Source organism: Capricornis sumatraensis, chromosome 13 (assembly GCF_032405125.1).
Source record: "Capricornis sumatraensis isolate serow.1 chromosome 13, serow.2, whole genome shotgun sequence".
NCBI lineage: Eukaryota > Metazoa > Chordata > Mammalia > Artiodactyla > Bovidae > Capricornis > Capricornis sumatraensis.
Genome location: NC_091081.1, coordinates 55084982 through 55111980, shown reverse-complemented (window position 1 = coordinate 55111980; position 26999 = coordinate 55084982). Strand labels below are relative to the sequence as shown.

Below are 26999 nucleotides of genomic sequence, written 5' to 3'. Positions count from 1 at the left end.
ACAAAAAGAGAGACAAAAGAGCTACAGACTGAGACCCGTGCTGGGGAGGGAGTCATGAAGGAAGAGAAGTTTCCAAACAGTAGGAAACCCTCTCACAGGAGGGTCTGACGGCAGTTTTTGGAGTCTCAGAGGGCAACATAACCAAGAGAAAAAAAAAACACAAAAAACAGAACATGCTCGTAACCGCAACCACCAGCAAAGTAGCTCAGACGCTCGTATCCGCCACCAGCAAGTGGGGGCTGGACAAGGAGGGGTGGGCTGTGTAATCGATGCTTAGGGTAAGGACTGGGTCTCAGTGCCCTGAGGACAATCTGAGGGAGCTAATGTGAGACAGCAACCCAAACTGTGAGATCACCGGAGAGGAAAAAAAAACAGAGATCTTTCCCACAAAAGGCTCTAAGGTACAGCCTGGTCTGCTCACAGAACAAAGGAGTGCGTGGATACCAAAGGAGAGCTAGCCAATGGTGTACAGGCCTCTCCCAGAGGCAGAGAGGTAGGTGTGTGACAGCCAGAGCCAGAAGGCAAGGGGCAGGGGCAATCTTGGTGCCAGAGACCAGCCTCCTCCACCAAACTGTGAGCAGGCTCCCAGTTGCTAACCATGTCTTCCTGGGACCCTGGACAGTTGCCATTTCCCAGGAAGGTCACAGCCTGAGATCAACTCCCCAGAGGAGACACACGGCACACCTGGGAAACCGAGCAGCTGGGACCAGGGAGGTGATTAAGATGCACAGCCCACCTGGGACAGTGCACTCGCCAAGCACCTGGTCACCTGAGCTGCTCGGACCTGGGAAGGGCACAAAATACAGGCCCAGCTGAGTCTGTGCCTTTGCAGAGTACCTGAGAACCTGAGCGGCTTGAAAGTGAAAGTGAAAGTGAAGTTGCTTAGTCGTGTCCGACTCTTTGGCATGACTGAGCGACTTCACTCTCACTTTCAAGCCGCTCAGGTTCTCAGGTACTCCGCAAGGGCATAGACTCAGCCAGGCCTGTGTTTTGTGCCCTTCCCAGGTCCACGCAGCTCAGGTGACCAGGAGACCTGGGTAATGTAGGAAATGCAGGGTTCTCTTTGGACAGTGCCCCTTGCAGAGCATCCTAGAGCCTGAGCAGTGTAGACCCAGGAAGAACACACCACCCTGAGCGGGGGCTAACCCAGTGTAGTCTATATAATGCGAGCACTCCCCACACACACCAGCGATATTTATTTGCAGGGTCCCTTGCTCGCCACAACACAACTGAACAAGTGAGCCTAAATAAGTGACCACATTTGTCCCCTTGTGTCAGGGTGGAAATTAGACACTGAAGAGACCTGAAACAGAGGAAGCCAAAATAAACAAAGAGGGAACCGCTCTGGAAGTGACAGGTGCAACAGATTAACACCCTGTAGTTAACACTGACTAAGCATTGGAGGGGGCCTACAGACCGTGAGAACACGTACGTAAAAGCTGGAACAAGGAACTATCTGAAACTGAACTGATCCCACACTGCCCACAAAAACTCCAGAGAAATTCCCAGATACATTTTTACTATTATCACTTTAAAATTTTTCTTATAATTTAAGTTCTTTATCACTCCTTTAATTTTTATTTTTATAACCTATTACCTTGCAAAAAAAAGACCCTATTTTAAAGCAAATTTCATATATTTCATAATTTTTGTGATTTTGTTTTGTATTTTTAATATATATATTTTTTGAGAGTCTAACCTCTACTCTAGATTTTTAATCTTTGTTTTTGGTATTTGTTATCAATTTTGTACCTTTAAGAATCTAATCTTCAGTATCCATTTTCACTTAGGGGTGTGATTACTGGCTTGATTGCTCTCTCCCCTTTTGACTCTCCCATTTCTCTCCCAGGTCACCTCTATCTCCTTCCTCCCTCTTCTCCTCTCTACTTAACTCTGTGAATGTCTCTGGGTGTTCTGGGCTGTGGGGAACACTTAGGAAACTGATTACTGGCTAGATTAGTCTCTCCAGTTTTGGCTCCCGCTCTGTTCCTCCTGGTCACCTCTGTCTCCCTCCTCCCTCTTCTCTTTACTATGTAACTCTGTGAATCTCTCTGGGTGTTCCAGACTGTTGAAAGCCCTTAGGAAATCAATTACTGGCTAGATCACTCTCTCCCCTTTTGACTCCCCCTCTTCTCCTGGTCACCTCTGTCTCCCTCCTCCCTCTTATCTTCTCCATGTAATTCTGTCAACATCTCTGTGTGTCCCTCGCTGTGGAGAATTGTCTCACCATTAACCTAGATGTTTTATGATCTGTGCTGTTTGGATGGAGAAGTCTTGAGGCTACTGTAAGAATAAGACTGAAAGCCAAAGGCAGGAGGCTCAACTCCAGAACTTGAGAACATCAGAGAACTCCTGATTCCAGGTAACATGAATAGACAAGAGCTCAACCAAAGGCCTCCATACCTACACTGAAACCAAGCTCCACCCAAGAATCAACAAAATCCAGAGCAAGATCACCATGCTAATTCTCCAGCAAAGCAGGAACACAACCCTGAGCATTAAAAGACAGGCTTTCCAAAGCCATGCCAAACCCATAGACACTCCAAAACTCACTACTGGACACTTTATTGCATTCCTGAAAGAAGAGATCCAGCTCCACCCACCAGAACACAAACACAAGCTCCCCTAACCAAGAAACCTTGACAACCACTAGTCCAACTCCACCCACAGGGAGCAAGCTCTGCAATAAAGAGGAACCAAGAACTTTCAGCCTACAGAGAGGGTACCCCAAACACAGCAATCTAAACAAAAGGAAAAGGCAGAGACATATTCAGCAGGTGAAGGAACATGATAAATGCCCAGTAAACCAAACAAAAGAGGAGACAGGAGTCTTCCTGAAAAAGAATTCAAAATAATGATAGTACAGATGATCTAAAATCTTGAAAACAAAATGGAGTTACAGATAAATAGACTAGAGACAGGGATTGAGAAGATGCAAGAAATGTTTAACAAGGACCTAGAAGAAATAAAGAAGAGTCGATCAATAATGAATAATGTAATAACTGAGATCAAAAGCACCCTGGAGGGAATAAACAGTAGAATAACTGAGGCAGAAGAGAGGATAAGTGACGTGGAAGATAGAATGTTAGAAACAAATGAAGCAGAGGGGAAAAAAGAAAAAAAGAATTAAAAGAAATGAAAACAACCTCAGAGACCTCTGAGACAATGTTAAACACCCCAACATTCAAATAATAAGAGTCCCAGAAGAAGAAAACAAAAAGAAAGGGCATGAGAAAATACTTGAGGAGATAATAATTGAATACTTCCCTAAAATGAGGAAGGAAATAGCCACCCAAGTCCAAGAAACCCAGAGAGTCCCAAACAGGGTAAACCCAAGTCAAAACACCTCAAGACACATATTAATCAAACTAACAAAGATCAAACACAAAGAGCAAATATGAAAAGCACCAAGGGAAAAGCAACAAATTATATACAAGGGGATCCCCATAAGGGTGACAGTGATCTTTCAATAGAAACTCTTCAGGCCAGAAGGGAATGGCAGGACATACTGAAAGTGATAAAAGAGAAAAACCTACAACCCAGATTACTGTACTTAGTAAGGATCTCATTCAGACATGAAGGAGAAATCAAAAGCTTTATAGACAAGCAAAAGTTGAGAGAATTCAGCACCACCAAACCAGCTCTTCAACACAGATCTTCTCTAGACAGGAAACACAGAAAAGGTTTATAAACTCGAAACTAAAACAACAAAGCATATGGCAATGTGATCATACTTATCAATAATTACCTTAAATGTAAATGGGTTGAATGCCCCAACCAAAAGACAAAGACTGGCTGAATGGATACAAAAACAAGACCCCTATATATGCTGTCTACAGGAGACTCACCTCAAAACAAGGAACACATACAGACTGAAAGTGAAGGGCTGGAAAAAGATGTTTCATGCACATGGAGACCAAAAGAAAGCAGGAGTAGCAATACTTGTATCAGATAAAATAGACCATGAAAAGAGACAAAGAAGGACATTACATAATGCTCAAAGGATTAATCCAAGAAGATATAACAATGATAAATATATATGCACCCAACATAGGAGCATCTCAATATGTAAGGCAAATGATAAAAAGTATGAAAGGGGAAATTAACAGTAACACAATAATAGTGGGAGACTTTAGTAGCCCACTCATACCTATGAATAAATCAATGAAACAGAAAATCAGCAAGGGTACACAACCTTTAAATGATACAATGGACCAGTTACACCTAATTGATAGCTATAGGACATTTCATCCCAAAACAACAAATTTTACCTTTTCCTCAAGTGCACACGGAACATTCTCCAGGATAGATCACATCCTGGACTATAAATCTAGCCTTGGTAAATTCAAAAAGGTTGAAATCATTTCAAGTATTTTTTTGATCACAATGCAGTAAGATTAGATGTCAACTACAGAAAAAAAAACTATTAAAAATACAAACAGATGGAGGCTAAGCAACATGCTTCTGAATATCCAACAAATCATGGAAGAAATCAAAAAGTAAATAAAAATATGCATATAAATAAATTAAAATGAAAACACAACAACCCCAAAACTATGGGATTCAGTAAAAGCAGTGCTAAGAGGAAGGTTCATAGCAATACAAGCTTACCTCAAGAAACAAGGGGAAAATAAAATAAATGACCTAACTTTACACCTAAAACAACTAGAAAAAGAAAAAATAAAGAAACCCAGGGTTACTACAAGGAAACAAATAATGAAAATTAGAGCAGAAATAAATGAAAAGGACACAAAGGAGACTATAGCAAGAATCAGCAAAACTAAAAGCTGGTTCTTTGAGAAGATAAATAAAACAGACAAACCATTAGCCAGACTCATCACAAAATAAAGGGAGAAGAATCAAATCAACAAAATTACAAATGAAAATGGAGAAATCACAAAAGACAACACAGAAATACAAAGGATCATAAGAGACTACTATCAGCAACTATATGCCAATAAAATGGACAACTTGGAAGAAATGGACAAATTCTTAGAAAAGTATAGTCTTCCAAAATGGAACCAGGAAGAATTTAAAATTTTAACAGACCCATCACAAGCATGGATATCGAAACTGTAATCAAAAATCTTCCAACAAACAAAGCCCAGGACCAGATGGCTTCACTGGTGAATTCTACCAAAAATTTAGAGAAGAGCTAACACCTATCCTACTCAAACTCTTCCAGAAAATTGTAGAGGAAGATAAACTCCCAAACTCATTCTATGAGGCCACCATCACCCTAATGCCAAAACCTGACAAAGATGCCACAAAAAAAGGAAACTATAGGCCAATATCAGTAATGAACATAGATACAAAAATCCTCAACAAAATTCTAGCAAACAGAATCCAACAACATATTAAAAAGAACATACATCACAATCAAGTGGGCTTTATCCCAGGGATGCAAAGATTCTTCAATATTTGCAAATTAATCAATGTGATACACCACATTAACAAATTGAAAAATAAAAGCCATATGATTATCTCAATAGATGCAGAGAAAGCCTTTGACAAAATTATGATAAAAACTCTCCATAAATTGGGCATAGAAGGAACATACTTTAACATATTAAAAGCCATATATGATAAACCCACAGCAAACATTATTCTCAATGGCAAAAAATTGAAAGCATTTCCCCTAAAGTCAGGAACAAGACAAGGATGCCTACTCTCACTACTACTATTCACACAGTTTTGAAAGTTTTAGCCACAGCAATCAGAGAAAATAAAGAAATAAAAGAAATCCAAGTTGGAAAGAAGAAGTAAAACTCTCACTGTTTGCAGATGACATGATCCTCTATATAGAAAACCCTAAAGACAACACCAGAAAATTACTAGAGCTGATCAATGAATATAGTAAAGTTGCAGGATATAAAATTAATACACAGAAATCCCATGCATTTCTATACACTAAGAATGAGAAAACAGAAAGAGAAATGAAGGAAACAATCCCATTCACCATTGTGATGAAAAGAATAAAATACTTAGGAATAAATCTACCTAAAGAAACAAGAGGCCTATATATAGAAAACTATAAAACACTGATGAAAGAAATCAAAGATGACACAGATTGATGGAGAAATATATCATGTTCATGGATTGGAAGAATCAATATAGTGAAAATGAGTATTCTACCCAAAGCAATCTATAGATTCAATGCAATCCCTATCAAGCTACCAACAGTATTTTTCACAGAACTAGAACAGATAATTTCACAATTTGTATGGAAATACAAAAAAACCTCGAACAGCCAAGCAATCTTGAGAAAGAAAAATGGAACTAGAGGAATCAACCTGCCTGACCTCAGACTACTGCAAAGCTAAAGTCATCAAGACAGTATGGTACTGGCACAAAGACAGAAATACAAATCAATGGATCAAAATAGAAAGCCCAGAGATAAATCCACACACCTATGGACACCTTATCTTTGATAAAGGAGGCAAAAATATACAATGGAGAAAAGACAATCTCTTTAACAAGTGATGCTGGGAAAATGGTCAACCACCTGTAAAACAATGAAACTAGAACACTAACACCATACATAAAAATAAACTCAAAATGGGTTAAAAATCTAAATATAAGACCAGAAACTATAAAATACCTAGAGGAAAACATTGGCAGTACACTCTCTGACATGAATCACAGAATGATCCTCTATGACCCACCTCCCAGAGTAATGGAAATAAAAGCAAAAATAAACAAATGGGCTTAATTAAAAGAATATATCTCAAAAATACACAAGCAGCTCCTGCAGCTCAATGCCAGAAAAATAAATGACCCAATCAAAAAATGGGCCAAAGAACTAAACAGACATTTCTCCAAAGAAGACATACAGATGGCTAACAAACACATGAAAAGATGCTCAGCATCACTCATTATCAGAGAAATGCAAATCAAAACCACAATGAGTTACCATCTCACATCATGGATCAGAATGGCTACTATCAAAAAGTCTAGAAACAATAAATGCTGGAGAGTGTGTGGAGAAAAGGGAACCCTTTTACACTGTTGGTGGGAATGCAGACTAGTATAGCCAGTATGGTGAACAGTGTAGACAGTGTAAGTTTTTTCTCCTTAAATAAACTGGAAACAGAACTGCCATACAACCCAGCAATCACATTGCTGGGCATACAAACTGAGGAAACCAGAAATGAAAGAGACACCTGTATGTTGCAGCACTGTTTACAATAGCTAGCACATGGAAGCAACCTAGCTGTCCATTGACAGATGAATGGGTAAGAAAATTGTGGTACATACACACAATGAAATATTACTCAGCTATTAAAAAGAATGCATTTGGATCAGTTCTAATGAGGTGGATTAAACTGGAGCCTATTATACACAGTGAAGTAAGTCAGAAAGAAAAACGCCAATACAGTATATTAAGGCATATATATGGAATTTAGAAGGATAGTAACAATGACCCTATATATGAGACAGCAAAAGAGACACAGATATAAAGAACAGAATTTTGGATTCTGTGGGAGAAGGTGAGGGTGGGATGATTCGAGAGAATAGCATTGAAACATGTATTTATCATATGTGAAATAGATGAGTAGTCCAAGTTCAATGCATGAAACAGGGCATGCAAAGTTGGTGCACTGGGACAATCCAGAGGGATGGGATGGGAAGTGAGGTGGGAGGGGCTTCAGGATGGGGGACACATGTACACCCGTGGCTGATTCACGTCAATGTATGTTAAAAACCACCACAATATTGTAAAGTAATTAGCCTCCAATTATAATAAATAAATTAATTAAATAAATAAGAAAGGAAACCACATCGATTATTTTTTAATCCTAAATTAGTTTACTATAATTCATGTCAAAGGTGTTCCACAAAGCTTCTGACACTTTAAAACTATTCATAAAATAGATTTCAAATTCTTAAATATACCCCGCCTCAGTTAGAATGACAGAAGTAATGTAAAATGCACTCATTGACAGAAAGCAATGCTTTTTCAGAAAAAATTAAACAATAACAATATATCAGATTTGACTAGCTCTTTACATTTTTAGTGAGCTTTTACGAATAATTCTATCAAATTTTCACAAAATTCTACGAGCTGATTGGGTGGGCATAATTTTTCTTGTCCAAAGTCATATGCTAATTTCCAGGAGAATTTAGCACAGAATCCAAAACTTTGTTTCTAACTTGATATTCTCTTTTCCCTATTTGTTGCTGTTTAGTGACAAGGCAGTGTCCGTCCGACTCTTTGTGACCCCATGGACAGCAGCATGCCAGGTGTCTCTGTCCTTCACACCTTCTTAATTCAGAATTAAGTAAATTTAAACTCTGACTGGAGTGACTTAGCACACAAACTTCTAGTGGTGTAACTACTTGACACATGAGTCTAAATAAAAGCTCGTCATAAAATATGTTTGAATTTGTGGTTCAATTACCCTTTAAACAATGTAAACAGGGTTCATTCCCTTGCTGCTGTAGCTATAACTATGGAGAAGATGGTATTCAGCCACAAACATAAAATTAGAATAAGAAATAAACATGTACATCAAGAAATGTCTATAGAATTTGGATTGGCAAATGCAGCAACTTGACACTGATCTTGGCAAATGCTTAAGCTAACTGTTCTATGAAAGAAAGGGAACTGGAAGATCTTTGCTAACTTCAAGAGATTCCAAGATTATGTCATCTAACTGTAATTGGCCAGCTTCACACCAGCAGAGGCACTGTTCTGCTTCCTGGCTTAGTCACTCCACAGAAGACACAAGTGACCAAGAATAGCAGACATTTTTCACAAACAGGGAGCAAGAGAAGCTATTGCCAGAATAAATAGTAAGGATCTACACAAAGAAACAGTCTTTTTAAATAACTGAATACAGATTTTTATATTTATGTTGATCTATTTATAAGTGTATATATGTACATATAAATTAATATGTATGTGAGCATATGTGTGTATTTACATACATCAAGGTACAAACACAGATACAATCTTCTTTGTTCCAGAAAGTATTTAATTCTAATATCAAAATATGTACATTAAGATAAAATGATGCAATAAAAGAGAACAAAACTAAAAATTAACATAAAAATTAAGGGTATATTTAGAGTGCAGAATTCATATTATAAAAATGCATTTTTATGGGTATATGTATATATTGTACAATATGTTCATTACATAGTGGCAGATCAACATGTGGCTTTGAACTTTCTCACAGCCAGTGCAAGAGGGAACCCAGAAACCTCTTGTTTCCTGTGATGTGATAGGAAATAATGAATTCTTTCACTACTAGCACAAAGTTTTCAACATTGAGGGTTAGACAATCAGGACATGTTCTGTGTTTGCATGTATAATAGTGGAGCAGTACTCCTTTTAACTAATTGTTATCTGGAACTCTTGCACAGGGGAAGAAAGATAAAATGGGATAAGATGCTACAATGTGTCAGTGAATGAGGAAACTAGGGTAAGATGGTAAGACTGTCCATGCATAACTGCTGAAGGAGTGGAAGACTGAGAAGAAGATGAGAAAAATGAAGGGAAAACTCATCTTACTTCAACACTATGGTTTGGGCCACATGAATTTTTGAAATTTGTCCATAGGCTTTTCCTTATTTCAGCTCAATGACCTCTGTTCTACTTATTCTCATGAGACTCATTAAGCAAACATATTTCTTTAATTGTGTTCAAAGGGTGTAAAATCTGATGGAATATCCATAATTGGATTTTGTAATTAGAATTGCATGTTTTCTGTGTTTCTCTAAACATAAGCTTCACATTCAGCAAAAGCGGAACATGATCTGAGTAAAGTCTGCATGCTGATAAAGTATGAAAGCAAATACTTAGCATAGTGCCACAATAAGTTATAGTTATAATTTAAGAACAGTTTAAAAATTTTGCCAACATATATGTTGGTTTGTCTAATGCTGAAGACATTTAGTTACTCATTTCAGTGGGAAGTGTTAGCTGCTCAGTCGTGTCCAGCTCTTTGCGACACCATGGACACCACCAGGCTCCTCTCTTTATGGAATTCTCCAGACAAGAATACTGGAGTGGGTTGCCATTCCCTTCCCCAGGGGATCTTTCTGAGTGAGGGATAGAATCCAGGTTTCCTGCATTGTAGGCAGATTCTTTACTGTCTGAGCCAAAAAGGAAGCCCTAGTTATTTATTAGGTATTAATAATTAAACCTGCAGCTTTTCATCCTGCTTCAGTCTCTTAAGTTTGAGTTAGCATAGCTATCACCAAACAGCAGTCATTTTTTACAATGGACATTCACAGTTTTACTGACATTAAGTTCTATTAAATTTGTTTCCTCTCTTCAATGTTTCTATAATTGTTTCTGTTTCTATAGCCTCACTGGAAGAAGCACAGAGGTGAATCAGAATATATGGATTCTAATATTTGTTCTGCCATAAGCAAGCTATGATCATGATCAAGGCATTTAATTTCTCTGGAGTTTACTGTTTTCCTTCTGATAGATTGGACCAGTAAGATACATGATAATCTTATATATGGACACAAAACAATATGTGGCAAATTGTCTAAAATGCCCAATGTTCTAAATTTCTGAATAATATTGCTGAATTGAACATTTCCTTAACTTTCCTTTCATCTTGGAATAAGTACTAACTTTAAAAACTACTGGGGAAAACCACTAGACCATTGAGGTATGACCTAAAACAAATCCCTTTTGATTATACAGTGGAAGTGAGAAATAGATTTAAGAGACTAGATCTGATAGATAGAGTGCCTGATGAACTATGGATGGAGGTTCGTGACATTGTACAGGAGACAGGGATCAAGACCATCCCCAAGAAAAGGAAAGAAAAAAGAAAAAAAGCAAAATGGCTGTCTGAGGAGGCCTTAAAAATAGCTGTGAAAAGAAGAGAAGCAAAAAGCAAAGGAGAAAAGGAAAGATATAAGGATCTGAATGCAGAGTTCCAAAGAATAGCAAGGAGAGATAAGAAAGCCTTCTTCAGCAATCAATGCAAAGAAATAGAGGAAAACAACAGAATGGGAAAGACTAGAGATCTCTTCAAGAAAATTAGAGATACCAAGGGAACATTTCCTGCAAAGATGGGCTCAATAAAGGACAAAAATGGTATGAACCTAACAGAATCAGAAGATATTAAGAAGAGGTGGCAGGAACACACAGAAGAACTTTACAAAGAAGATCTTCAAGACCCAGATAATCATGATGGTGTGATCACTCACCTAGAGCCAGACATCCTGGAATGTGAAGTCACGTGGGCCTTAGAAAGCATCAATACGAACAAAGCTGGTAGAGATAATGGAATTCCAGTTGAACTATTTCAAATCCTAAAAGATGATGTTGTGAATGTGCTTCACTCAATATGCCAGCAAATTTGGAAAACTCAGTAGTTGCCACAGGACTGGAAAAAGTCAGTTTTCATTCCAATCCCAAAGAAAGGCAACGCCAAAGAATGCTCAAACTACTACACAATTGCACTGATCTCATACGCTAGTAAAGTTATGCTCAAAATTCTCCAAGTGAACTTCCAGATGTTCAAGCTGGTGTTAGAAAAGGCAGAGGAACCAGAGATCAAATTGCCAACATCAATTGGATCATCAAAAAGCAAGGGAGTTCCAGAAAAAAACATCTATTTTTGCTTTATTGACTATGCCAAAGCCTTTGACTGTGTGGATCACAATAAACTGTGGAAAATTCTGAAAGAGATGGGAATACCAGACCACCTGACCTGCCTCTTGAGAAATCTGTATGCAGCTCAGGAAGCAACAGTTAGAACTGGACCTGGAACAACAGACTGGTTCCAAATAGGAAAAGGAGTACGTCAAGGCTGTATATTGTTACCTTGCTTATTTAACTTCTATGCAGAGTACATCATGAGAAATGCTGGGCTGGAAGAACCACAAGCTGGAATCAAGATTGCTGGGAGAAATATCAATAACCTCAGATATGCAGATGACGCCACCCTTATGGCAGAAAGGGAAGAAGAACTAAAGAGCATCTTGATGAAAGTGAAAGAGGAGAGTGAAAAAGTTGACTTAAAGCTCAACATTCAGAAAACTAAGAACACGGTGTCTGGTCCCATCACTTCATAGGAAATAGATGGGGAAACAGTGGAAACAGTGTCAGACTTTATTTTTTTGGCCTCCAAAATCACTGCAGATAGTGACTGCAGCCATGAAATTAAAAGATGCTTACTCCTTGGGAGGAAAGTTATGACCAACCTAGATGGCATATTAGAAAGCAGAGACATTACTTTGTTAACAAAGGTCCTTCTAGTCAAGGCTATGGTTTTTCCAGTAGTCATGTATGGATGTGAGAGTTGGACTAAAAAGAAAGCTGAGCACTGCAGAATTGATGCATTTAAACTGTGGTGTTGGAGAAGACTCTTGAGAGTCCCCTGGACTGCAAGGAGATCCAACCAGTCCATCCAAAGGAGATCAGTCCTGGGTGTTCATTGGAAGGACTGATGTTGAAGCTCAAACTCCAATACTTTGGCCACCTGATGCGAAGAGCTGACTCATTCAAAAAGACCGTGATGCTAGGAAAGATTGAGGGCAGGAGGAGAAGGGGACAACAGAGGATGAGATAGTTGGATGGCGTCGCTGACTCACTGGATGCGGGTTTGGGTAAAGTCCAGGAGTTGGTGATTTATAGGGAGGCCTGGTGTGCTGCGGTTCATGGGGTTGCAAAGAGTCAGACATGACTAAGCGACTGAAGTGAACTGAACTTAACAAGTATAGGATGAGCTCCAAAGTCCACTCTAAAAGTTCTCAATTCTTTCAAAAATTTAAAGTTTAGTACTTCTGATGCACACAAAGAAGTAGTATTCACAATGGTAAGTATACAGAACTTATCAAGAGCCTACTCTCTGTTCAGCTTTGTGCCAAGAATATCTCTAATTTTATTATATAACACACGTATCCTAAGAGTTCAAGGACTGTCATGTGTCTCTTATCATATTTAATCTATAAGTTATGTGATGCCAGATTTAAAAGAATATAAACACTTGAAATGTTTACAGTTTTATTTGCTTCTCTAGAGATAAATTTCACTACCTAGTTACAATCTATAGCTGGAATATATACATCACCAAGATGAGATGGCTAAGCAAACAGTGGACACTGTAAATAGTTGATAAAGTGATATATATGTATAATTTAAATATTATATGCTTGTCTGTATCCATACATCATAATAATTATACCAATCTATCTCTAGCTCCCTACACATTTGATTTATTTTGCAATATTATCTAAGAAATTTGGAGCCAAAATGCTTGTGATCTGTAAGATTTATGACCAGGGATTAAATAGATAAATCACAAGGCAAAACTATCACTAAGCCTTACACTTCTAGATGAAGGTTGCAGCAACCTTTAGTTGAATTTTTTTTTTCCTAAATAGTCTGTGAACATTCAAATCACATCTCCTGGATAATATGTGACTAGTCAATTTATTCCTCAGAGTTTCTAACTCAGATTATAAGAATAATGACTTTTCAAAAACATTTTTAAAAGAAGAGTTTCTCTAAGTCATTAGATATCCCATTATTTAGTGAATACAAATTCGGGTTATTAGATTAAAATTAAATTTTGTCTCATCACAGTTGTGCAGCTGAATTATGTTAATTTTCAAAATTGTGGTAAACTTAAAAAACATAATACCTCTAAATATAAATTTTTAAACAAAGTGACTTGTCACTGTTCCTTCTTTTTACTAAAACAAAAATGCCACCTATCTATTATAGCTGATTTTCAATATTTATTGTTAGTTTCAGGTGTACAGAAAAGTGATTCAGGTTTTTTGCAGATTATATTCCACTCTAGGTTATTATAAGTTTTGGGTATAATTCCCTCTAAAAATGCTACATTTAAAGCTGGCATTTAAAATAGGTTTTGGTACTCTACTGCCAATTCTACTTGTAAGGATAAAATTATAACCTAATGATTTAACAATTATTTAATGTAAATAAAAACACCTTAAATGAAAGGATCTTTAAATATTTCATTACTGTTATTATTGAACTTTCCTTAAAGAGTCAAGATCTGCACAATATATCAAACTGGAATACCATACTTAGGAACATTTTATCACTGGATACTAGAACCTCAGTTCTTTTTATCACTGACAGATGATGGATGGTGTTTAATGCTTGCTGACTTTTTTCTTTCAGAACACAATTAGAATCCATTTTAAAGTAGAAGCACAGTGAACAGAGAAGGATGGGTCATGAACGCCTATAATTACCCAAGCAAAGTTCTCTCCTTAATGGCTCATCCATATTTATAATAATAACAGTACAATTTGAGGATAAATTCATAAAGTCTATATATTCACTCGATTATATAATTCTGCAAATGTTTTAGGCCAGGATTCATGTGATACTATGAATGGCCAGCTCTGCTGGACTGACAGCTATGCTAACGCCATTGATATTTTGGTTGCAAAGGAGTGCAATGCAGATGAGTAACTAGATGCCATCCCTTTGTTTTCCTTAAAGTTTTGTGTAAATTGGATGGTTCTGGAGAATTCCACTGAAGCGAGTGAGTCGGTTCTCCATAGCTTGATCTAATCCTTCACAAGTACACCAGAGAGCAAGATTTGTGTCATGGATGTCCGACATATTCATTATTTTCCAGATTTCATTTTAGCCTTCTTCCTCTTCTCTGACTTCCCTGGTTGCCAAAAGATCTTCAGTTTGGTAACCATCCAGGCACATGCCCTAAATTCTGAAAATATTCTGATCACTAATATATATTACCCCATTTCCCTCTTAATGTTATCGCTTAAAATGCGGTGTTTCTTAAAGAAGCCCTTAATGTAAGACTGTAGGGGAATGGAAAGCACATGACTTTAACTTTAAAATTTCAACTCTGATACTTTAATTTATGACTGAGTAAATTAATTAATAAATGACCAGTCTCAGTATTAGGCTCACCATGTTCAATCATGGTTTTAGGTGCTTGGTGCATTTCAATTTATGTGATTCTCACAACAACCCTCTGAGAAGGTCCTAATTAAGAAAAGAGAATTGAGACACAGAGAATGTAAGTTACTTTCTCAGAGTCATATGCCTAGAAAGAATGAAATTCAGCATTTAAATCAAGGAATTCCAGTTCCAGAGATTGGCACTATAATGCTCTTTTCCCACTTGAAAACTCCTTTCTTAATATTTAATGAAAGCAGACTACTACATTCTAGATATAAGGTCAGGTATTATATTTGGCATTAGAGAGTTCCAGAAAAACATCTATTTCTGCTTTATTGACTATGCCAAAGCCTTTGACTGTGTGGATCACAATCAACTGTGGAAAATTCTGAAGAAGATGGGAATACCAGACCACCTGACCTACCTCTTGAGAAACCTAGATGCAGGTCAGGAAGCAACAGTTAGAACTGGACATGGAACAACAGACTGGTTCCAAATAGGAAAAGGAGTATATCAAGGCTGTATATTGTCACCCTGCTTATGTAACGTCTATGCAGAGTACATCATGAGAAACGCTGGACTGGAAGAAGCACAAGCTGGAATCGAGATTGCTGGGAGAAATATCAATCACCTCAGATATGCAGATGACACCACCCTTATGGCAGAAAGTGAAGAGGAACTAAAAAGCCTCCTGATGAAAGTGAAAGTAGAGAGTGAAAAAGTTGGCTTAAAACTCAACATTGAGAAAACGAAGATCATGGCATCTGATCCCATCACTTTATCAGAAATAGATGGGGAAACAGTGGAAACAGTGCCAGACTTTATTTTTTTGGGCTCCAAAATCACTGCAGATGGTGACTGCAGCCATGAAATTGAAAGACGCTTACTCCTTGGAAGAAAAGTTATGACTAACCTAGATAGCATATTCAAAAGCAGAGACATTACTTTGGCAACAAAGGTCCGTCTAGTCAAGGCTATGGTTTTTCTTGTGGTCATGTATGGATGTGAGAGTTGGACTGTGAAGAAAGCTGAGCACCGAAGAATTGATGCTTTTGAATTCTGGTGTTGGAGAAGACTCTTGAGAGTCCCTTGGACTGGAAGGAGATCCAACCAGTCCATTCTGAAGGAGATCAGCCCTGGGATTTCTCTGGAGGGAATGATGCTAAAGCTGAAACTCCAGTACTTTGGCCACCTCATGCAAAGTGTTGATTCACTGGAAAAGACTCTGATGCTGGGAGGGATTGAGGGCAGGAGGAGAAGGGGATGACAGAGGATGAGATGGCTGGATGGCATCACTGACTCGGTGGATGTGAGTCTGAGTGAACTCTGGGAGTTGGTGATGGACAGGGAGGCCTGGCGTGCTGCGATTCATGGGGTCTCAAAGAGTCGGACACGACCGAGTGACTGAACTGAACTGAACCTTCAGAAACAGTTTAATAAGTGGGTGTAAAATAATGCCAAGTATAATGCCTGACCCTATGCCTAGAATGTAGTAGTCTGCTTCCATTAAATCTTAGTTCTTTTCCTCTCCAGTGACTAAGATGGAAATTCTGATGGAGGGATGTTGTCAGGGAAGAGTAAAAGGATTTCATGTGGGCTGAAGTGCAGGAAGCGTAATTCCTAAGATAACTTTTAAATTCAAGACAGAATTAATCTCAAAATCTTTAACTTCTAGTATTCATGGACTCTAGCAATAAAAGACCATTTTTATTAGGCATATCTTAGATAAGACCGCAAAATATGACCAACTTGGTAACACCTTCACATTAAAAAGTTGTAACTTTGTAACCTGTAACATATAATCATCATGAAAAATTTTTGCTCTTCAAGGATTACTACAGCATTCAGAAATAGATGAAAATTACATACAAAAATATGAATTAAGCACTAAGCTTACCTTTAAGAAAATTTTAAAAAATTTGATTTAAAACTATAGTTACTTACAATGTTTACTAATAAAAAGGATTGATTAGCATTATAATTAATATGCTTACTTAAAATAAAAAGAAATTTTTGGTTTCAGGGTCTTTCTTACATATTTGCTTATGAGATGGTTGCCCCTGAGGGGAAAGTGAATTACAGCATCTGAAATAATGTGTTCCCCTAAAAGGTAAAGGGAAGATCAGACAAAACATGTACTTTAAAAAGTCTGCTACACAAAGTTATTGTTTCAGATGAACAAGTAGAAAATTTTTTAAAAGACAGATATCCAGATGAATAGAAAAACTGTATGAAGTTTCCATTAAACTTTTCATGATGTGTTTTATGCAAACTAAAGTGCTATCATCCATATTTCAATATTTTATAATTTGTAATACCATTAAACTATTTCAATAAGATAAAAATATATATACAATATGATATTATATGATAATATGATAAATCATGCAATAACCAAGGGATAAAACCGTGGTTAAAGGTCAGCTAGATTTATTTCTTATTTTACCTTTTTGAGGGATTTATGACTTGCCTAAGATTTACAAACAGTGTGTGACTGGGACCCAAATAAGCAGCATTTTATTAGTAGTATTTTTTAATACAGTATGAAGGTGTGTGTGTGTGTGTGTGTGTGTGTGTGTGTGTGTATCTGTGGGTATGTGTCAAAGTTTTTAAAATATATGTCTGTTCTTTGGAGTTGGTTTAGAAATTATATTTGAGTTCTCTTAGATACTAAATCCCCAAAACTAGAGCTAAAAATATTAAAAATTTCATGGAATAAACAGCCACAGCTTTAAATATTTTATATTTAGAAAAATTCATATTATCTTCCTGATAAATTTATGCACATCTTTATTATTTATTTATGTGTGACAAGAGAAAGGGTAAATTCTATATCAAAAATACACTTGCAGAACCAGATTCCCAACTCTGGAAAGAGGTAAGTTTGTTACTCACTTATTGGATGGGCTATTGAGTGGACAGGCACAGGGCTGACAGTCGTCAGAGGTTCCTTTAGTAGGATCACCATAGAAACCAGGAAGACATTTATTGCAATATGGGCCATCAGTGTGATCCTTACAATTCTGAGGAAGAAGTGCACATCAGAGTTTATTATTCCAGTCTCTAGCATCAATGCATTACCAAAAATAGGTCTACAGAATCATTAGTCTGTTCCCCGCCAGGAAGAGTAATTTCCCACATAAAATGGTCAATTTTACAGCTGTGAAATAGCATTGAAAGTTAATTTAATTTCTAGCTTATAAACTACATGCTACTTTCAGCATATGCATACTTAACAAAAAGATGACTGAAATTCACTATAAAGTTTTTTCATTATGTAAATCATATTTTCTTTTTTTTTGGTTTTCATTTTTTTCTTAAAGAAATATGTGTGACTATGTGTAGTAACATACATTTAGACTCTACAGAGACTAAATGACATATGTTTGATGGAAATTGTACCTGATTTAGGTAAAATTAATTGTTCAACTTAAAACTGCTGATTTAATGAGAACTGTGGCTAATCATACAAATCCTCTGAGACTATAGGCTTCCTACTCTGAGATTAATCTGGACCTCAGTATGCTCTGATGATGTGGACAATGCACTAATGTATTACAGTTGTGAGGGCCTTGCTTGACTCATGATTAAAAGATGGGAAGACTGAGAAATTTTTAAATGTATACTAATAAATAGTAAAACCACAAGGCATGTAACAATTTCCCTCAGACACTGGTTTTTAAAATAAAACAGCATTTTCCATCAATTAGTATTTTCTGGAAACATGTACTTTTTAAAAATAGAGAAAATCAAAATAAAGTAATTTATATCTTGATTTCTTCATATTAATTAAAGTAGATTTATCAACTTAGTGTTCACAAAATTCATCAAGACTGGTAAAGGTGAACAATCAATTAATGAATGAAATTGTCTATAGTTTTCAATAGCACAATTTGATCAATTTGTATGATGTTTTGGCATTGTGTAGACATAACTTTTTCAAACTCCTGTAATACAATAAAATGTACATAATGCCTATTAAATATCATACAGCATAGATTTATTGTGACAAATATATTTTTAATCTTACAAGCATATAAGATTCTATTTTTTCTCATTTCAAAAGAGTTCATCAGAGTTTGGAGTATAAGACCTTTAATTTTATCATCAATAACGAAATATGTAAAGGAAATAGCTAAGAGCCAAAATATAAATTCATTTTAAGCATAAAGTAAAAATTTATTAACCTTGATGACCAATGGGAGAGCCAGTTTGATTTAATGAAAGTTCTGAGTTATTCCAATATATTTTAAGTTCTATTTTAATTACATTTAATAAATATATTTAATTTAAAACCACATAAATAACATTTCAGAAAACAGTTGGTCAAATTCCTTGGGGAGAGGGACAGATACTGAATAGAAGATATGAAATGGAATCCAATAATTTAAATCTGAATCAATTGCTTACATTCTGTAAAATGTGAGAGCTGACGCTCATAATATATGCAGCTTTCAAGTTCTGAAATCCTATGACAGTTTGAAGTACAAGTGAATAGGTGATTCTTTAGTATCTGTTAATACTTGAAAATAGGTTTTTCCTTAAGGTATTTAAAATTCTCAAATTTATTTATCAACCTTCTATCAAAGTAGCAAAGATGTTAACTTTATTATCAACACTTGTCTAAATAACAGCACATCTGGTAGGAAGTTGCCAAACATGGATCAATCTGATGAGAGGCTTTCCTCTTTGATTTCATCTTCATATTAGTTCCTTTCAGTTTTCAAGTTTAACTAAAGTTGGCTCTTACTAAAAAAAATAGTATGTTTGTTGCAATATTCTTTGTATATTGTTATACTGACACAATCAAAATTATATCTTCAAAGATTTAGGGACTTTAAAAAACAAGATCATAAAACTGATTATGTTTTAACCATGTTGAAAATGGTTTTTCTAAAACTCAAATGAAAATCTTGTACAACTCAGAGACCCTGATTTGCTTTACTAATTTGGAAGAAAAATAACATATTTCTTGCATTTCCTAATGTCATATGTCACTGAATGGAGATAATAAAACTAATCTTAAAACTCAACTGTTTTTGTAATTGAAACCATAAAACAGTAATAGACAACAATACAATGGAAACTCAAACTGAAAAAAAGATGAAAGGTTCACTCTGATGGGCTGGTGATTTTTATAGGTATCCTGCTCCAAAGTGCTCTCCAAATGTCTTCTCACATCACTTATCACAAGAAAAATGACAAGGAGTAAGTATGCAATCTTCCCATGTGACTTGACTGTTTCTTGCTGCTAAGTCAGTTCAGTCGTGTCTGACCCTATAGACATCAGCCCACCAGGCTTAGGTCACTTCAGAAGTACTTCAAGTCAAACTGATCTTTCAATATAGGTCCATACTATAAAAGAGGTCTGGATTTTGGTCTGATATCAAAAAATATTTCAATTTATTTCTAATTAGATTTCAAAGCCCAAACTAACTAAAATGTAGCTTATCTGGGAAAGTTTCAAAATTTTTTGTTTAATGTAATGCTAGGAGGGAAAGCATAAATAATTTTTTAAAAAGAAGCTAAATGTAGAGCAACTGAATGGTCAGATTGCTTTTGATGTGCAGCACTTAAATATTTTTATCATTGTGGATCATGTTAGAATTAATATGCTCAAAATGGGACAGCAGCATTTAGTTATCAGTATCATTTCAAATAGAGCATTTGGAAGTCTCCAGAAAAATCTTACATTATTATCTATTTATCAGCTACAATGGAAAATTCAGAAAACACACCAGATTAAGGTCATTAAGGTCAATCATTAAGGTCTCTGTTGCTTCCCTAAGATCCCTTACTTATTTGAAGTAGCCTCCTATCTCCTTGTCCATGAAACAAATTCAATAAACTAGAGTTCATTAGTAGAAGGTCTCAGATAAACACTGATTCCCCTCACTTCTTCCCTCCGAAATTATGCTGGATGAAACTATCTTACTCTAAAACAATGGGCTTTCATTCTTTGAAATATCCTATAACCAAATGGACTAATAGCATGATTTTAGACTTAATCTTAATGAATGCAGCATGAAATATTGCTGTGGGAAGCATTATGAGTCTGTTATCATGAAATATTAATTTTTGTCTTTTTAGGTTTAAGTAAAACAGTTATGACCAACCTAGATAGCATATTGAAAAGCAAAGACATTACTTTGCCAACAAAGGTCTGTCTAGTCGAGGCTATGGGTTTTCCAGTGGTCATGTATGGATGTGAGAGTTGGACTGTGAAGAAAGCTAAGGGCCAAAGAATTGATGCGTTTGAACTGTGGTGTTGGAGAAGACTCTTGAGAGGCCCTTGGACTGCAAGGAGATCCAACCAGTCCATTCTGAAGGAGATCAGTCCTGGGTGTTCATTGGAAGGACTGATGCTAAAGCTGAAACTCCGATACTTTGGCCACTTCATGCGAAGAGTTGACTCATGGGAAAAGACTCTGATGCTGGGAGGGATTGGGGGCAGGAGGAGAAGGGGACGACAGAGGATGAGATGGCTGGATGGCATCACTGACTTGATGGACATGAGTTTGAGTGAACTCTGGGAGTTGGTGATGGACAGGGAGTCCTGGCGTGCTGCGTTTCATGGGGTCTCAAAGATTCGGACATGACTGAGCGACTGAACTGAACTGAACTGAACTGAACTGAAAACAAATCTATATCTGTTTTGGGCTGAATATTTGTTTAAAAGTAACTCAATATTTTTCCCAAGGTACATTTTAAAAGACTTATTGTATAATTAAAATGAAAATCACTTAGTCTTTCTGTTCATAACAATGCCATTTGAAAAATCTACTGATCCACAAATTAAGGCTATCATGCTTTATCCTGCAATGCAATTAAACAAAATCTTCTATAGAGAAAACAGAAAGAGCATCAATAAAACTAAATGTCAAATCACATTGAAACAAAAGCCTGAATTTTCATTTTGGATTTTTCCCAGAAGCTTTTAAATGGAAGAAAAAGGGTAGGGGAGGGGGAAGAATGAGCAAGAGAAAGTGAGAACATTAAGAAATACAGATAACAGAGGCTGCCTTAAATTCTACAGGGAAATGAGAATATGATATCCTCCCAAATTGGCACCATTTCAAATTGTGTTCCTGCAAGATTAATGAAATGAGAAGTGTTGTTTCAAGCTTCATGTCATATCAGACAATATAAAACTAACATGCCCTTGAGTTAATCAGAATGGTCTATTCAGCGTAATCTCCAATCCAAAAGCTTCTTAGCAGGATGGAAAGTGCTTCACCCTCTGTAGAGCTTTTTTTCTGGTTACTTTATTGACTTAATAGTAGAGGAGTAAGCAGCTCTGGTGAATATTGTTGCACATATTCATTATTTTTAATTTACACACAATGTTTTGAATTTAGTTAAATGCTGAAATTTTCCAATAAAAAAGAATGTAGTATGCCCTCATTTTCAAAGTGATAAAAAAGTGTAATCATGCCTATTACAAAGGTTATATTTTATACTTTTCATATTATGGGGTTACAAATCATTTCCTGTTACAGAAATGCAGTCAATTTTGGGGTAGAATTACATAAGGGGTTGAAACCATATATATTTGTGGCAGATATGTATCCCAGTCATTAGTTATGTTTTATTATGATATATCTGATCTTAATTCAATCCTTAGACTAACGTGAGTAAACACTTTCTAATGCTTATCAGTCAGGAAGACCACATATGAAAGAACCTTCTCAGCTTCCAACTCAGTTCAATATAAAGATAGACGTCAAATCCCTTCTTGACTCAAGTGTTTAAGGTCCCGAAGGTAGTAATTGAGTTGCAGGGCTTATTGAGCTGATTTCAGCCCTGTCAGTCAGCAACGCCAATGGAGAAAGCACTTACCAGGCATTCTCCGGTGATATCATCACAGGATTCCGCGTGACCAAAGCACTGACAGGGTTCACAGATGCCACCCAAAATAGTGCCATTAACTCGTCTGTGCCTAGGCCAACAAGACTGAAAGGAAAATATGGTCTCAAGTTAGTCTCAGGGATTTTTTTTTTAAAGCTTACTTTTGTCTTCAGCAGATAAACATATTTAGGTAGCAAACCCAGCAAATGTCCATGTCAAAGCGTTGCCATTATGGAAATATGGCTACCAGAGCTATTCCTCCTGACACAGAGGCTTCGTACTGACCTTAGTGTTATTGGCAGGTATGAGATTAGAGGAAGCATTAACTTGATGACTCTTCTGAAATAGCAAAATAAAGCAGAGATATAAAGAATTGAACCATGACAGTTTCAAAGTAAAAAGCACAGACAAGAAAACGGAAGAAAAAGCATTGGAAAAAAGCAGCCAACATAAAGGGACTCTTCAGAACCTTAGCCTACTAGAGCATTTAATGTCTTGTCCAAGGATTGTAGATTCTCTGGAATGTCTTCTCTTTCTTACATGCAAACTGCCCTTAACTCTGTCACTTTCAGAAAATCTTTGCAATCAGCTGGAAAAAAGGTAGCACTCATCTTGCATTTGATCACCTACATGGCTGACTTCTGCACATATATAATTTATAGTTCTCATTCTCAACTTCCTCCATCCTATTATACTTTCTCAAATTTACACAAAATAGTTTATGACTTATTTACCATACATTCCTTAGATATTTTATTTTATGGTTTTATTCTACTAGAACTCTAGTTATATCCATCATTCCTTTTTAAAGTGTAAAACACTTTCTCATACAAAAATAGAATTCTGATTAGAAAAAGGATATTTGGGTCACAGAGTATCTGTGTGTCAGTGCTGGCTTTCAGTTCGCTGTCATGTTTAAGCATCCCTTCCGTGGGGGTCACTATCAGCTGGACAGGGTACAAAATAAAGGGGGCAAACACTGCTGCCCTGTAGGAGCTTATGATCTCCCTCAAGTTAAAACTGCATTTTGTGGGTTATGTACTGTATTTCTGGATGGTTAACTACAACACAGTATATCATGGAAAGGCCTTTTTTTTTCCTAGCTGAGAGTAGAAACAAGAGAGAAACCACTGAGGTAATAAAGAATATAGAATTGTGCTGTGTGTTGTTGGAAATGTTCCTTCTGCCTCAGGATATGAGGATTCTTAAATTTGAACATCAATAGCAAAGATATAGAAAAAGGATGATCTGATACTTTATATCCTAAAGGAAAACAAAAGCAACTTTCTTAATTTGGGCAGTATAGAAAAGAAGGCGTCAATTTTGTAACCCTTTCTAATAATTTTTTATCATTAAAAATATTATCACCCTAGACTCATTATAGAATAGATTTTGTAATGTAATATATATTTCTAAAAACTGGTGAAGCCATATATTCAGAAGGGAGTAGATATTAAGGGTGTTGATAGTAGGGAGAGAATCGACTTACTGTTTTGAGGAAAAATATTCATAGAATTGTCATTAATAAGATATATATTATATACAGGTATATATATAATATATAAGGTATATATATATATATAAAACAAGGCATATATATATATATACACACACATATATATCTGCAAATATATTACTTATCCTATATCCTCTTTAAATTTCCCAACTCTTTACACCTCTCTCTTAGCCAGTGATTTCATCTGATTAGTCACAAGAATATTGAAGGCAGTGAAAACTATCTTTCCACTACCAAGTACGCAAGCACAAGCCCATATTTCCATTAGTCATATTTCCCTCTGGAACAATGGGGATGAGGCATGCAGAATTTCTTATACTCTCAAAGGATTATCACCCCACTTGTAATTGTTTTCCCAATATACCCACTCAGTGCTGCATCAATAATAGCTTTCCTTTCTCTTAGATCATTACTATCAGCTTGGAAATATGACTTGTATCTCTGTAAAAAATTAGCTAACAGAAAAAAAAAGACAAAAATACTCTCTTAATATCCCATAACTTTCAGTTACCTACCTATTTTTTTCTTTTAGGTAAGACTGCTCTAAAATATCTTTTCTTTGTCACTTCCCTTCAATGGTTCACTCCATCCTAATCTGTCTTGTGCCATAATCACTGGGTTAAAACTGCTCTTGTCCATGCCACTGAATTCCAGGGAACCAAATCAAATGAATGATTCTACAATTAACATTTTATTTGATCTCTCATCAAGCTATGGTTTAGTTGATTCCTATCTCCCTCAAAAGCCCTCTTCTCACAGCTTTCGTGATACCACAGTCCCAGGTTTCTGCCCATCTCTTTGCTGTCTCCTCTGCTTCAACTCCCTTCTCATGGTCAGGAGCTCTTGGGGGCTTAGTCATTTTCTCTTTTTTCCTCCACACTTGCTCCCAGGTAATTTCATTCAGCTGTCTAGTTGGTGATTTCTTCCAAATACATACCTCTAGACCAGACAGATATTCTGAGGTCAAGACCTACCTATTCTAACTGGACATTGACAATATACTTCATAGCTCTTTCAAACCTAATATTTCTAAAATGGATTGTTGATTTTATCATCCCCATCACAGGTGTTCCTTCCCACAGCTTTCCTCAGATAAGTAAATGGCACCACATTCAGCTGCTCAAACTTGACATCTGACTCATTCTCAAAACCATTGTTACTTTCAATGTTCCCGTGGCATGTCTATCAGTAAGACTGATTGGTTCTACTAACAGAATCTATTTAAAATAAACAACATGTCTTTTCACATCCTCTGCCATTATCCTAACAAACCTCTATCATCATTACATTCTAACAAAATAGCATATTAACTATTTTATTTCCTGCCATCCCTGCCATGTACAGTATGTACTACACACTGTAGTTATAATGACTTAAAAAAAAAATTTAACTCAGATCATAGTTTCGTATCAAATGGCGACCCACTCCAGTCTTCTTGCCTGGAAAACTTCATGGACAGAGGAGCCTGTCGGCCTAGTTCACGGGGTTGCAAAGAGTCAGACATGACTGGGCAGCAGAAGCAGAAAAGTTTTCTTTCCATTGCATTTAGAATAATATTACAAATTTTTAATCATGCATGCAAAGTTCTGAGTGGTTTGGCTCCTCCAGGCGTGTCTTGTGCTATGCTCCCCTTGCTTATTAAGCTCCAGCCATACGTGCCTTCTTTCAGGTCCTTGCAGATTCCAAACTGTGTTTCACTTCCTCATTGGTTCTCTTTACCTAAGAAGACCCTAGAGCTCAGTTTAGATGCTACCACCTTAGACAATCTTCCCAACAACCTCTCATAATAGAGTCCCTTCCATCTCATCTTCCTACACCTGTTCTCAGAACCTCTATCTAAGGCCCCCTGCTTGTTGTCTTCATGGAATTTATCATATTTATTTAAATTTTCTTTCTGGCATATAGTCTAGTCTACCATCAAATGTAATGTCCTTGAGGTCATAGACTGTATGTGTATTGTTCATCACATTACCATCCACATCAAGAGTTTTGATCATCTCAGAATGCATGGTCATCAATACCTGTTAGCTAAAATGAAAGTGTGAATGCGTCCATGAAGTAGTTAATATTTCCATCATGTAGAAGAGGAAACTGAGATTTTAATTGAAACACTTTTTCAGTACCTAACTTTGCTTTTACTTCCTCATCTGTCCCACTTGTTAAGTGAAATGAACTATGACAATTCTAGGAAAGTATGGAAATATTTGAAAAATAAAATGTGTAGGGATTTATAAAAGGTAGAAATGATTTAAAAATTCTGGATCAACATTTATAGCTCCAAAGAAAACAGAAAAGAATGATTTATCATGAAATCATATAATCTGTTTTAGGCAAGCTAGAATTAAGATGTTAATACTTAGGCCACCTGATGTGCAGAGCCAACTCACTAGAAAAGACCCTGATGCTGGGAAAAATTGAGGGCAAGAGGAGAAGGAGGCAACAGAGGCTGAGATGGCTGGATGGCATCACGGACTCAACGGACATGAATCAGCAAACTCCAGGAGACAGTGAGGGAAAGCCTGGTGTGCTGCAGTCCATGGGGTCGCAAAGAGACAGACATAACTCAGGGACTGAACAGTAACAACAACAATGGTGTTTGGAGTTTACTCAGCTTTTAAAGGATTTGGGAATATCAGTGGTAACAAAACTAGAATGTCTGCCCTTTCAAACTCAGTAAAAAAACAAATGAAATTAGGAAAAGATGGATAGACAATAGTGAGCTAAGGGGCAGGAAGCTTCAATAAAGAAAAG

General features: G+C 36.6%; 1 protein-coding gene across 1 annotated transcript in view; it reads right to left on the bottom strand.

Annotated features, from left to right (window-relative positions):
* Positions 1–26999, bottom strand: part of LAMA2 (laminin subunit alpha 2) — a 674179-nt gene that overhangs the window by 266971 nt on the left and 380209 nt on the right. The window contains exons 16-17 of the mRNA XM_068984950.1: positions 22724–22837; positions 17780–17907 (exon numbers count right to left, since the gene is read on the bottom strand). Of these exons, the coding sequence (XP_068841051.1) occupies positions 17780–17907; positions 22724–22837 (242 nt within the window). The remainder of the gene's footprint in view (positions 1–17779; positions 17908–22723; positions 22838–26999) is intronic.